Source organism: Choloepus didactylus, chromosome 8 (assembly GCF_015220235.1).
Source record: "Choloepus didactylus isolate mChoDid1 chromosome 8, mChoDid1.pri, whole genome shotgun sequence".
Classification (NCBI taxonomy): Eukaryota; Metazoa; Chordata; class Mammalia; order Pilosa; family Megalonychidae; genus Choloepus; species Choloepus didactylus.
Window position 1 is genome coordinate 50,802,071 of NC_051314.1, and position 15,361 is coordinate 50,817,431.

Here is a 15,361-nt window from a genome sequence, read left to right on the forward strand (position 1 = left end):
ACACAGTTACAGTCTTAAGGCCATAAAGTGTCCAAGGTAACACGTCAGCAATCGAGTACCTTCACAGGAGGATGGCCAGTGGTGTCCAGAAAACCTCTGTTACAAGATCCCATTAAATCAATTACAGACATGGTTGTCCTAAGGCATAATTCCCCTCTAGCTGTGGACCTGTGAAATTTAGAACAAGTTATATACTTCCAGTACAAAGGAGGGACACTCATAGGGTAAACATGCTCATTGCCATAAAGAGAAACTGAAAGGAAAATGGTTAACAAGACCAAAAGAGTTCTTAAAACCCACAGGGCAAACTCCATTAAATTTCAAAGTATGAGACTCATTTACAGAACAACCTTGGGGCTTTAGGGAACGGGAGTCTAACCCTTCATAAGGGCCTTTGCAGCAGTCCTTTAACTTTCCAAATGCTGGGGTGAGTGCTCCAACATATCCACACTTTGGGGAGACCACCTTCTCAGCCCCACCCTCCTGAAACATTGGGCTAGCACCCAGATTCTCTTCCATCTCCAGGGCACATGCTCAACCCCTTCAGAACACTGGGGTGGCGGTCAGGCTTTCCCCAGTCCCCTGGGAATGTGCTCCACCCTCTTTGAGGCCTGAGGTGGCAACACCTTTCCTGAACATCGAGGAAGGCCCACCCTTGACCTCCAGAGCAAACTCACCCTTTCCATGCATGTGGGCCATTCCACTCTCCCAGCCTGAGACTTCTTGACTCCAGACCTCAACCAACATGGCTTTGTCTTTGAAGAGATTTTTCTTTCAATATGTTCTTGTCTGTCTCCTCCAGTCCAGACCGGCAGCGTCTCTGTCTGTAAAGATCTTGCAGAAATTCTGTTGGCTTTGCATGAAGCACACAGGGATCAAAGCTGTCAGACAATAGGACCTTCCACAAATCCTTTCTGGATAACTCTGTCTCCCAGTTTTGGCTTGTACTGGCATGGCGGTCAGGTTCCATGTTTGGTTAAATCCTCACGTTGGGCTGTAGCTTCTGGGGTTCCACCCCCTAGAAGCCTTGAATTTTCCAAACCATCAATTTCTGGTTTCTTTGAACCCAAGAGTTCAGTTCTAAGTACTTAATTTGAATAGTTTGATTCTTTTTGATTTATTACCTACTTGCTTAAATAATTGGGTTGCCATAAAGAATCTAGTCACATACAGTACTGTTTTATGACTCTCTAAGCGAGAAGTCTTACATTTAAATTAGTACAACTGGCCTGTTTGGCAGTACAATCAAGAAAGCAACAGACCAACTTACAGAAAATATTTATATTTTAAATCTACAAAGTTGGGATTTTCTTCCACTCGTGTATTATTTGGAATATTGATTCAGATTTTTTCTAATGTGCTTTCTGTTTTGTTTTTAGGCTTGCATTGATGACAATGTTGATATGGTGAAATTTCTGGTAGAAAATGGAGCAAATATTAATCAACCTGATAATGAAGGCTGGATACCATTACATGCAGCTGCTTCCTGTGGATATCTTGATATTGCAGAGTAAGCCAGTTCTGTGTTTTCATTTTATCCACGTACTATTTTAAAGACATAAATTTTATAGAAATCCTTGTTAAAGATAAATGAGAGAACTCCTATATTACTCCTTAATCTATGAAATTTATTATTCCCAGGAAAGAAAATGAGTGGTACTTGGGAATCCAGATATTTAGAGTCTTTGTGTCAGATCTTCTTCCTGTCTCCCTGTCCTTTTTGGCCTGTGGCATTTTGTATTTATATGAGTCATTGAGCACTTTCTTCATCTCCAACTCCTTTTCCTTTGAGGACAGCTGGAGCATTGTCAAATGATTCAGGGTTAATATTTAGCAATCTAGTCTGTCACTATTTAATCATGAATTGTTAAGGAAAATTAATAATGTCTCAATTGGATTATGCTGATGTAGGGAAAATATACGGAGTTCTATTAGTCAATATATTTCTGCTTGCTTAGTTTTTCTTAAGATTGTTTTCTAAAAATAAATTTTTATATAATTATATAAATATGTAATGGGTAGATACTTTTCAAGAAAATCTGTCTTTTAAGTTTTTAACAAAGAATATAGATAGACTGACAACATATTTTTCATTAAATTATTTTTCCCATTTTGTTATTATGTATATATACCATAAATGGTTTCATTGTCTTATCTGCTCACATCAAAGCTTATCCACTAATAAATTATTGAATGTGGCAGTTCTAGCCTATGACTCTCTCTTAGTAATGCTTCACAGTTTTCTCTCTCTGATATTTCACTTTTTTTCCCAACATGTGTATTGGAGATAAGGTATATCAGTTTCAAGGTGAGGTAGTGTGTGGTCAAATGAAAAGTGCTCTGGTCTGGGAATCAGAAGATCTGAGTTAATTAAATGTTGTTACTGACTCTGCCACCAACTGCACTACCTCTTTAGGTAATTTGTTTCCTCTTTCTGGGGCCTTGATTTTTCTATATGTAAAATGAGGACTTTTGTCATTGCCTATAGTGGTTGTTCAAAATTATACTCATGGTTCTCAAGTTCCTTACCTCTTTTCTGTACTTTTCATGGTCAACAGAGGACTTGGATTTCTACTTCAAAGAGAAAATAATGTGCATTTATCTTCAGCTGGCCTTAAATATTAGGGACTTAAAGATTAGATGTGGGTTACAAATGCCTCCTCAACCACTATCGCAGGTGTGTGACCGTGGGCAAGTTGCTTAACTTTCTAAACTTCAGTTTCTTCCTCTACAAAATGGGAATATTTCTTAAGATTGTTGTAAGTATTAATTGAGGTAATCCATCAAGCATAATACTTGGTACACGGAAATACTCAGTATTAACTTTATGACCATTATCTTTCTATCTCCTCTGGGAAAATAAAACCTAACCTCTTTAGATGTTTATCTTTTGTGTTCCTTATTAATTCATGCCTCAAATTCAAGTGTTTTTCCCCCTGAATAATTTCCTCCCATAGACTGGATTGATAACCCATTGTGTAAGTTGGAGTACTTTTAGCTTTAAGTAACAGAGTACCCAATTTAAAATGACCTAAAGAGTAAGGGTATTTGTTAGGCAAGATAATATGTGGTTGAAAGGAAGGACATCCAGGTTTATTAAACTGCATGATAATGTCATCAGGAACCTCAGGTCGTTCAATTTTTTCTTCTTGCTTTCCCAGAGACTGACTTTATTCTTAGCCTTGTTCCTTCAAGGTCACAGGATGACTCCAGAATTGTATTTTTACATAGCCACATCCAAGAGCAAAATAAATGTGAGTCAGAGGTGGAGAATTTCCTTCTCCATATCTTATGTATGTCAGGAAGTATAACCTTTCACAGAGAATCCACTGCCTGCAGCAGACTTCTCTTTAGAAGGTTTCTTTTGGCATAGCCTTGGTCACTTGTCCATGACCTGGTAGCAAGGGAGGCTGGGAAAAGTAAGTATTTGACTTATTCTGCTTATTACTGCAGAATTAAGTATGGAAAGGGGTAAGTCTGTACGCAGTCTGCTGCTGTCAGTGTTATCACTAGGGTAATTATTTTTGTCTTTTGGAAGGTGGGATACATATATGCTTCAGAGGACTTGTGCAAACAAAAGTGACCTGTTTCGGACAAGGCTGACTAGAGTTTTGTCAATCTTAATTACTGTATATAGGTATTTTGAATTTATGGCTATAGTATAACTGGAGTGTTTAAATTCATAGTTTCTCTGAATGAAATTAAAATTGGAAGAATGTTGATATTGCCATCTGAGATTCTGTTTTTAAAAAATAACTGTTTTTAGAAAAGACAGTTTAGCTCTGGATTGTTTGTTAAGGTGGTAATAGATAAAACCCCCTCCAAATGCCTTATTATTTTTAATTATCTGCATAATCTCTTTCAGCAATTAATTTCAGTAAGGAGTGAGAGAAATTAATGAAACTCTCGTGCTGGGGATTGAATGAAGTACCCCACAAAAGACATGTTCAAGTCTTAATCCACATTCCTGTGAGTGTGGACCCATTTGTAAATAGGATCTTTTGAAGATGTTATGATTAGTTAAGGTACGGCCAAATTGAACCAGGGTATATCTTAATCCATGTGACTGGAGAACTTATGAAGAAAGGAAATTCAGACACAGTTTGTAGAAACCAGAAAGAGGAGAAGCCAGAAACCAGTAGAAACCAGATTTCAGAAAAAGCCACTGGACATTGCCATGTGATGCAGGCAGAAATGCAAGTCAAGGAGCTCCAAGGATTACAGGAAGCCGTCACCTGAATGCTATAGACTCCAAGTGAAAGCTTGGCTTTGCTGATGTCTTGATTTGGGGCTTCTGGCTTCTAAAACCATGAGTCAGTAAGTTTTTGTTTTTTAAACTAGTCCATTGTGTGGTATGTGGTATTTGTCACGGCAACTCTGGCAAACTGAGACAGCTTTTGATACTGGAAGGTGGGGAACTGCTATTACAAATACCTAAAAATGTAGAAAGGGATTTCGAATTGGGTAATGATTTGAAGCTGGAAGAATTTTGAGGCAGTTGGTAGAAAAAGCCTAGATTGCTTTGATGAGACTGTTGGCAGAAATATGGACTTTAAAAGCTTTTCTGGTGAGGCCTCAGAAATACAATGATAGCTGTAGAGAAAGTTTCTTATTGTCTTGGAGTATACATATATTGTCATGAACAGAATATTGAGAGAAATATGAATGGTGAAGGTGCTTCCCAGGCCTGAGAGAGGTGTGTGGCTATGCCTGGCCATAGGGCACAAAGCCCTGGGAAGATATAGCGGTGCCAGCCAGACTGGCAAGAGTGGAGGAAGCACCTGGGCTCTAACCACTCAGGTCAACAGTTGCCTCTGCAGCCCTTCCAACTCATGATTCAAGATGAAAACAGGTAAAACAAACTGGGTAAACAATTTAAACAGACATTTCTCCAAGGAAGATTTACAAATGGCTAAAAATCACATGTAAAGTTTGTTAACACCATTAGTCATCAGGGAACTTCAAATCAAAACACAGTGAGATACTTGGAGGATTGTAGGAAGATGGTGGAGTAGTGACCTCTAGGAATCATTCCCTCCACCAGAACAGCTATTGAACTGGCAGGAACCGTGTGAATCAACTATTCTGAAACTCGAGTCTAGTGGAACAGGGAGTCTGGTGCAGCATACAGGGAAGAGCTGGGAGAAGAGACTGTTAAAAATGTGGTAAATATTGGTGAATTTTACCTTACATGCTGCTGCTACCATCCCCCACCCTTCATCCCCCAACCACATAACAGGCAGAAGTGGGGACTACAGTCAGGCTCCTGGTACAGCTTGCTGGTGCCAAGGTGGGCTGTAAGGACCTAGTCTTCCCAAATCTTTAGGGGATGGGGGATGGGGTGTACGTGTGAGTATGTCTGTATGGTCTGATCACTGGTTTTGATCAGTTACTTCAGATCTCTGAGGGGATGGCTCTGAGGGCAGCCATTATGCCAGTCCCCTTCAGGTAGAAGTGACGGAGAAGTCTTAAAGAGGCACTACTGCTTTTCTGTTCTGTCTACATTCCCCATTTGGGAGCAAAAGTAATTTGGAAAAATAACAACTTGAAGGCTCCAACCCTCAAGAACAACAAAACTCTAGCAACCCCAGAGGAGTCGAGAGAACCAGATTTCCAGAGTTATAACAAGATAATACTCAAGATGCTCAGTTCTCAACAGAAAGTTACAAAACACACAAAGAAACAGGAAAGTATGACCCATTCACATGAAAAAATTTGCCAGAAACCATCCCTGAGGAAGCTCATACATTGTAACTATTATTCAAAGACTTTCATTCAACCATGTTAAATATGTTCAGTAAACTAAAGGAATCTGTATGAAAAGAACTAAAAGAAACTGAGAAAACATTGTCTGGACAAAATAAAGAGATGGAAATAATAGAAAGGAACCAAACAAATTTTGGAGCAGCAAAGTACATTTCAGTAATTGAAATGAAAGAAGACACAGTAGATGGATTCAGCAGCACCTTTGGACAGCAAAAGAAAGGACCAGAGAACTTGAAGACAAGGCAATGAAAATATCCTGTGTGAGGAGCAGAAAGGAAAAATAATGAAGAAAAATGAACAGACCCTGAGAGACGTGTGGGATACCATCAAGTGTACCAGCATAGGCATCATTGGAGTCCCGGAAGAACAAAAGACAAAGGGGTAGAAAAAGTATTTGAAGAAATAATGGCAGAAAACTTCCCAAGACATGCATATAAACATCCAGAGAGCTCAACAGGCTCCAAGCAGGGTAGACTCTAAGATCCAGAAGACACATTATAGTGAAATTGTCAAAATCAAAAGACAAAGAAAGGATTTTGAAAGCAGCAAGAGAAAAGCAACTTATCATATCACAGAAGATCCCCAATAAGATTAACAGTGGATTTTCTCATCAGAAGCCATGGAGACCAAAAGACAGTGGGATAGCATATTTAAAGTCTTCAAGAAAAAAACTGTCAACTAAGAATTCTGTATCTCGCAAAATTATCTGTTAAAAAAGAAGGGGAAATTAAGACATTTGCAGACAGACAAGAGCTGAAAGAGTTCATTACCTGAATACCTGCCCTACAAGAAATGCTAAAGGGAATCCTTCAGTCTGAAATAAAAGGACACTAAACGGTAACTCAAAGCCATATGAAGAAATAAAAACACTGATAGCAGTAACTCCATAATAAAATATATCCTGTATTGTACTTTTGGTTTATAACTGACCCCCCGCTATGACTTAATAAACAAATGTGTAAAATAACATTTAAAACCTATGTTAATGCACATACAATGTGTAAAAATGTAATCTGTCATAATGACAGTATTTTAATAGGGAGGGATGGAGATACATAGGAGTAGAGAGTTTGTATTCTATTGAAACTAGGTTGGAAATAGTTGAACTAATTGAACTTGAAGATGTTCATTGTAATTACAAAGGAAACCACTAAAAAATAACTAAAATAGAGAAAAGGGAAGAAGAGAATCAAAATGGTACACTACAAAAAAGGAACTAAATATGAAAAAAAAGGTAGTAAAGGAGTAATTGAGGAGCAACAACAACAACAAATCCATAAAAAGCACACAGAAATAAATGGCTAAATGCAGAAGTAAATTTTTTTCTTCTCAGTTATTACCTTAATGTCAGTGGATTAAACTCCCCTATTAAAAGGCAGAGATTGACAAATTAGATGAAAAGCTTCATCCATATATGCTGTTTACAAGAGACTCACTTTAGGTTACAGAGTAAACATATATGCCCTGCAACACAGCCCTAAAATATATGAAGCAAAAATTGACAGAATTGAACAGAGAAATAGATAGTTTTATAGTAGTAGTTGGAGACTTTAATACACCACTTTCACTAATGTATAGAACATCTAAACAGAAGATCAATAAGAAAATAGAGGACTTGAACCATACTATTAACCAATTAGACCTAATGGAAATATATAGAACACTCCACCCAATAGTATCAGAAAATATGCATTCTTCTGAAGTGCATATAGAAATTTTCTAAGATAGACCATATTTTAGGCCACAAATCAAATTTTAATACATTTAAAAATACCAAAATCATGCAAAGTATCTTCTCAGACCACAATGGAATAAAGCTAGAAATCAATAACAGGCAGAGAACTGGAAAATTTACAAATATGTAGAAATTAAATAAAACAGTGTTAAACAACAGATGGGACAAAGAGGAAATCACAAGGAAAATTAGGAAATATCTTGAGATAAATGAAAATGAAAATGCAGCATGGCAGAGCTTAAGGGATGCAGCTAAAGCGGTGCTCCCAGGGAAATTTATAGCTCTAAATGCCTGCATTAAAAAAGAATGGTCGCAAATCAGTAACTGAACTTCACACCTAAAGAAACTAGAATAAGAGGAGTAAACTAAACCCAAAGTTAGTAGAAGGAAGAAAATAAAGATTAAAGCAGATTAAATGAAATGGAGAATAGAAAAACAATAGAAATAATCAACAAAAAACAAAAGTTTTTTTTTTTTTTTATAAGATAATAAAATTGGCAAACATTTAAATAGACTGACAAAGAAAAAGACAGAGACATCCCTAAAAACCAAAATCAGGATCAAAAGTATGGACATTACTGTCAACCTTACAGATGTAAAAAAGGATTGTAAGAGGGTACTATGAACAATTATATGCCAACAAATTTGAAAACCTGATTGAAATGGATAGATTTCTAGAAACATACAAATGACCTAATCTGATGCAAGAAGAAATAGAAAATCTCAACAGACCTACTACAAATAGATTGAATCAGTAATTTAAAATCTCCAGAAAAGGAAAAGTCCAGGATCAGATGGTTTCACTGTTGCATTTTACCATACATTTAAAGAAAAATTAACATGAATACTGCTCAAACGCTTCCCCCAAAATAGATGAGGAGAAATTACTTCCTAACTCATTCTGTGAGGCTACCATTACTGTTATACTGTAGCCAGATAAAGGCAGTACAAGAAAAGTAAATTGCAGACCAATATCTCTTAAGGATTTTGATGCAAAATAATCCTCAACAAAATATTGACAAACTGAATCCAACAGTATATTAAAACGATTATACACCATGATCAAGTGGTTTTTACTCCAGAAATGCAAGGATGGTTCAGCATAAAGCAATCAATGTAATGAACCATATTAATAGAATGAAGGGAAGGAGAAAAAAAAACCATGATCTTTCATATAATGCAAAAAAGGTATTTGACAAAATCCAACATCCTTTCATGATAAAAATACTCAGGAAAGTTAGAATAGGAGAGAACTCTCTCAACATGACAAAAGGCATATATGAAAAACCCACAGCTAATACACTCAATGATGAAAGACTGATAGCTTTCCCCCTAAGATCAGGAACAAGACAAGGATGTCCACTGTCGCCACTGTTATTCAACCTTGTATTGGAAGTTCTAGCCAGTGCAGTCAGTAAAGAGAAAAAAATAAAAGGCCTCCATATTGGAAAGAAAGAAGTTAGATTATCCCTCTTCACAGATGACATGGTCCTATATAGAGAAAATTCCAAAGAATCCACAAGAAAACTACTAAAACTATTAAACAAATTCAGCAAAGTTGTAGGATACAGGATAAATACGCAGAAGTCAGTTGTGTTTATTTACCAATAATAAACAGTATGAAAAGGAAATCAAGAAAATTCCGTTTACACTAGCATCTAAAGGAATAAAATACCTAGGAATAAATTTAATCCAGGAGGTGAAAGACTTTTATACTGAAAACTACAAAATATTCCTGAAAGACAGTAAATAAGTGGAAATACATCCCTTGTTCATGTATTAGAAGACTTCATATTGTTAAGATGTCAGCCTTTCCTAAAGTGATCTACAAATTCAGTGCAATCCCTACCAAAGTTCTTTTTTGCAGAAATGGAAAAGCTTATCCTCAAGTTCATATGGAGTTGCAAGAGGCCCTAAAATTGCCAAAACAGTCTTGAGAATAAAAGAACAAATTTGGAGAACTCACTTCCAGATTCAAAACTTAACTAGAAAGGTACAGTACTTAAAACAGTGTGGTACTGGCATAAGGACAGATATGTAGACCAATTAATAGAATTAAGGATCTAGAATTAAATCCATTTATCTATTGCCAGTTGATTTTTGACAAGGGTGCCAGTTCCATTTAATGGGTAAAGAATAGTCTCTTCAACAAATGGTCCTGGGACAACTGGAAAGCCATATGCAAAAGAATGAATTTGGACCACTGACTCTCACCATATACAAGAATAAATTCAAAGTGAATTAAATGTAAGAGGTAACTCTTACGAGAAAACATAGGGAAATGTCTTCAGGACCTGGTAGTAGGCAGTGGGCTTTTAGATTTATCACCAAAAGCACAAGCAATGAACGAAAAAGTATATAAAATGGACATTATCAAGAAATTGAAAAGACTGCCCACAGAATGGGAGAAAATATTTGGAAACTGTGTACTCTGACAAGTGTTTAATATTCAGTATATGTAAAGAACTTCTGCAATCAACAACAGGAAGGTAAACAACCCAATTTAAAAATGAGCCAAGAATTTGAATAGGCATTTCCCCAGAGAGGTTGCTTATATGGCCACTATGTATATGAAAACATGCTCAACAGCATAAGCTATTACAGAAATGTAAATGAAAACTACAGTGAAATACAACTTCACACCTACTAGGATGGCTATTGGAAAAAAAAAAAAAAAAGTATTGACAAGGATGCAGAGAAATAGGAACCTATGTACATTGATGATGGCAGTGTAAAATAGTATAGCCACTGTGGAAAACAGTTTGGCAGCTCCTCAGAAATTAAGTATACAATTACCATTTGACCCAGCAGTTCCACTGCTATTTATATACTGAAAAGATTGAGAGCAGGGACTTGGACATATATCTGTACACTGCTATTCATTGCAGCATTATTCACAGTAACCACATGTTGAAGCAACCCAAGTGTCCATAAGTCGATGGATAAACAAAATGTAGTATATCCATACAATGGGATATTATTCTGACATAAAAAGAAATGAAGTGCTGATAACTTGCTATAACATGGATGAACCTTGAATATCTTCAAGGTTGAGTCATGTTGAGTGAAATAAGTCAGGCACAAAAGGACAAATAGTGTATGATTTATCTATGTGAAATACTTAGAATAAGAACATTCATAGAGATAGAAAGCAGAGTAGTAGTTACCAGGGTTGGAGGGAAGGGGGAAATGGAAAGTTATTGCTGTGTGGGTATGAGTTTTGTTTTGGGATAATCAAAATAGTCTAGAAGTAGATAATGGTGAAAGTTACACAGTATTGTCAATGTATTTAATGTTGATGAATTGTCTTCTTAATATTTTTATGTTATGTATGTTTTACCACAATTAAGAATAAATAAATTATTTTGAAAAAGCAAAATCAGATACCACTTCATACTCACTAGGATGAATAGTATAAAAAAATCAGGTCAACAACATGTGTTGACAAGGATGTGGAGATACTGGAACTTTCATACTTTTGGTAATGAAAAATGGTGCAACCACTTTGGAAAATAGTCTAGTAGTTTCTCACATGATTTAACACAGTAACCTTATGATTCACCATTTCCACTGATACACATATACCCAAAAGAATTGAAAACAAGGACTCAAACAAATGCTTCTATAAAAATGTTAATAACAGTATTATTCACAGTGGCCAAAAGGTAGAAACCACTGTGGTAGTTTTCTCCCAAAAGGTAGCTGAATGGATAAACAAAATGTGGTATGTGCATGCAATTATTTATTATATGGCAATAAAAAAGAATGAAGTACTGCTACATGCTATAGCTTGGGTCAACCTTGAAAAATTTATGCCAGTCTCAGAAGACCACATATTAGTGCTTCCATTCATATGAAATGTCCAGAATGGGATGACCTATAGAGGCAGAAAGTACATTAGTAGTTTCTTATGACTGGGCAGATATGGGCCTTAATAGCTAAATGGTTGTTATGGTTTGCTAATGCTGCCATTATGCAAAATACCAGAAATGGATTGGCTTTTATAAAGGGAGTTTATTTGGTTACACAGTTATAGTCTTAAGGCCATAAAGTGTCCAAGGTAAGGCATCAGCCATCAGGTACCTTTACTGGAGGATGGCCAGTTGTGTCCGGAAAACCTCTTTTTAGCTGGGAAGGCACATGGCTGGTGTCTGCTCTGGAGTTCTGGTTTCAGAATGGCGTTCTCCAAAATGTCAGTGTCATCTTTCAATGGCTGTCTTTAAAATGTCTGTCTCAGCTGCAGTTAGCTATGAGCTCCTTCTGTCTGAGCTTTTAAAGGGCTCCTGTGAACTGACCAGTACCCATGCTGAATGGGCAGGGCCACATCTCCATGGAAATTGTCTAATCGAAGTTATCACCTACAGTTGGGTGGGTCACATCTCCATGAAAACAACCTTATCCAAAGGTTCCAGCCTAATCAACACTAATAAGTCTGACTCCACAAGATTGCAGCAAAGATAATGCATTTTGGGGGCCATAAGACATCCAGATCAGCACAATGGTCTAAGTCTTCTTTAAAAAAAAAAAAAAAAAAGTGCTTCTGGGAAGGCCTTAGAAGGAAATGATGAATGTTTTTGGAAACTGGAAGAAAGGAGATCTTTGTGATAAAGTGACAGAGAATTTGGCAAAATTGTCTTCTAATGTCACATGGAAGGCAGATATGAACTTGGATATTTAGCTGAGGAGATTTGCAAGCTAAGTGTGGAAGGTATGGCCTAGTTTCTCCATGCTGTTTATAATACAGTTGAGAAGAAAGGGATAAACTGATGACTGAACTGTTAAACACAAAGGAACCAACAGTTGATGATTTGGAAAATTCTCAGCCTGTCAAAATAGCATACTCTGAGCTAGGGTCAGAAACAGCTCCATCTGGGCTCTCCCTGAGCTTCTGGGAGTGGAGAACTTGCTTTACGTGAACGTATAGCTGAACCATCCTTCGCTAAGAGACTAGACATATGCAGAAGTACTTTCAGCCTAGGTGAAAGGAACAGAGACAGGATAAATCAACGTAAGAGTGACTTCAAGGGCAGAATCATGAAAACAGAGGTCTGGGCCAAAGAGACCTCACTGACCCAAGAGAGAGGAGCCACCCCACCTGGCCTTTGGATAGGATGAGTCCTCTGCCCTCGTGTTTGGAAAGTGTGGACCCATGTCTATGCTTGGAGTGTTCATGGAGAATGTGGCCACTACCCCAGTGCTCAAAGGGTGTGGGACCTACACCCCAGCATTCAGGGAGAGCCTAGCCACCACCCCGGTGCTTGGAGAGTGTGGCTAATACTGCAAATCAGATAATGTCACAATTTTTATCCTAGCTTTCTAATGGTTTCACACTGCATTCATGGTAGAAGCCAGAGTTCTTGTGTTGGTCTTCAAGGCCCATAGTTTATCCTCCTGTCACCTGACTTCATCTCCTCCACTCTTGCCCTGGGCTCTCTCCTTCGGAAACTGGTCCCTTAGCTGAGCCTTTAAACAAACCAGGCATCTATAAAATGGACATACTAGTATTTGTCCCTACTTTATAAGATTTTTGTGAAGATTAAATTAGAAAATGTGTATAAGACACTTGACTGGCACAATAAATAGCCTGTATTTAGTACTCAGTAAATATTAGTTGAATTAGTTATTGTTCTTAATATCAAATTTTAGTCACCAATTTTAACTGAAAAATAGGTAAGCTCTTGGTCCTCCTGGATCTTGTCTTTTAGTTTTAGGGCAAACCTATCTAGATGAGACAGGATAGAGGAAGGTGCAATAGTCATTTGTCATATTTACATTGATATGTGGGTTTTGGGCCACAAAAAGAATTAGCAAGTCCATGAGTTTGGATTGTATTTACATATTTCTTGTCAAGAATGATGCTTTGTTAGTATAAAGCAGTCCATGGACTTTGGTTAGAAGTGTCAGAAGGTGAAACTAAATCTAGGATCCTATGAAAAGACTACAATTTTACTCAAGAAATCCTTGTTTATGTCTCTCTATTGTAATAATGAAGTATATTTTCCTAAAACTATAAAGATTATGTTCTCGTATACCTTCTTACTCAGTTTTTAAACAATTTTCTGGGGAATATTCATTGTTATTTCTATTTACATTTATATCTGGACCCTCATTCTTGAGACTGAAATTCTGATGTTCTTTCTGTTATATCACAGCTGTCTTCTGTAGTATTGTTAGGCACTGTGAGATATAAAAATGACTTCTCATCTGCAAGCTTACAGATACTTGTGAAGTCAATTAACTCTAATACTAGGTAGCATTAAGTGGACCAAGAGATGTACAAGGAACACTGTGGGAGGAGTGATTAATTCTTTTTAGGCCAATCAGATAGTGATCTAAAGGAGGTGATATTAATCATTATGTTAAACAAAGAAGGATTTTTGTCTCTGGGAGTTTGGGACTGCTGGAGGAAAATCATGTCATTCATGAATGAGAAATAATATAAAGGAAAAGTTCCTTTAACTGACCTCCAATTTATTAACTAACATTTGCCATTTCTTTTTGAAAACATACTAATACCTATATATGCTGAACATTGCAGTTATTAGGGTACTTCTACTAAATCACTCACTTCTGTTTCCACCAGTTGAACTGCATACTTAACAAAAGTTAGTTATGTTTGTTCTCAGCCTTCTGATGCCTGTTGAACTTATTAATGATTATATAATCTGAGTAGCCCCCAAACTGATAAAACGCATTCAAAAAAGAAAATTGTTACTATGATAACTAAGTTGGATGCTTTCAAAAGACTCAATAAAGGAAAGGCCCTAAAAATACAATGCTGTTTACTTAAATGTGGGTGAGACAACTGTAAAAATGATTAAAATCTAGAGGGATTGTGTTCTCACATTGTTTTGCTGTTGACTATAAGTTTTCGCTTCACTTTAATGACATTTGAATGTCTCAGACAATACATTATTGAGGTACGGTTTATGCAAAGAAGAATTGGATTTATAGTCATTGGAGACATTCTCCAAAGAAAATTTCTGTCTTAAAAGATGGGTAAATAAATATATATTTGTGGGTTTGTGTTGAAATAAATGTATTACTTACATTTATTTATTTTTAAGTATGTGTTTTGTTTTATGACTCCATATTTTAACCAACCTTTCTGTTTAACCAGGCAAATATTGGTTCTAACTGCATTAGATAAAAGGACTTCTTTGGAATCCTAGTTTTTTGGGGAGAGGGGTGATAGTGGAATTTGGAAAGAGTGGCAGATAAGACTGGGAAAGTGAACTGGACTATAGCATAGAGGAGTGTGTTTACTGTGCTAAATTTGACCTTCAGTGGTGACGCATTTTTAGAGAAGAGATGACCCTCAGTCTGTGTTTTTAAAGACTGCTCTTGACATACTGGGGAGGTTGGAAAAGAGAGATAGGGCAGTGGCAGTGAGATTGGAAGTAGTGGGATAGAACTGAAAGAAATCTGGAGAATAGAATAGATAAGGCTTGGTATAATTCACTAGATCTAGGTAGTAAAGCAGAGGAAAAATCAAAGGTGTGATGGTGATGGTAATATCTGACATTTATTGAGAGCTTATTAAATGCTAGTTACTGCTCTAAGTCCTTTAAATACATACAATTTCAGTCATCCTAATAGTTATGTGAGAATGTACTACTGCCATCCCACGAACACTTTTACAAAATTAACAAGCCCCCAAAGCTCTGAAAAATGAAGGAAAAAATTTTTTTGTAAGTTTGGTTTGGCTTATTTAGCAACTAACCATGACCTGAACTGTGAGGCTGTAGTTTTTGTTTATCCCACTTAGTGCAGATTTATTTTTTGCAGAAATATTATTATGTTTGGATATGGATTGCTGCCTTAGATCCTGATAAGAGTATATAATATACAATATTATTT

The 15,361-nt window shown here is 36.7% G+C and overlaps 1 protein-coding gene across 2 annotated transcripts in view; it reads left to right on the forward strand.

Annotated features, from left to right (window-relative positions):
- Nucleotides 1-15,361, forward strand: part of PPP1R12A (protein phosphatase 1 regulatory subunit 12A) — a 176,872-nt gene that overhangs the window by 75,868 nt on the left and 85,643 nt on the right. For both annotated transcript variants that reach the window (XM_037846697.1, XM_037846698.1), the window contains exon 2: nt 1,380-1,510. In XM_037846697.1, coding sequence (XP_037702625.1) covers nt 1,380-1,510 — 131 coding nt within the window. The remainder of the gene's footprint in view (nt 1-1,379; nt 1,511-15,361) is intronic.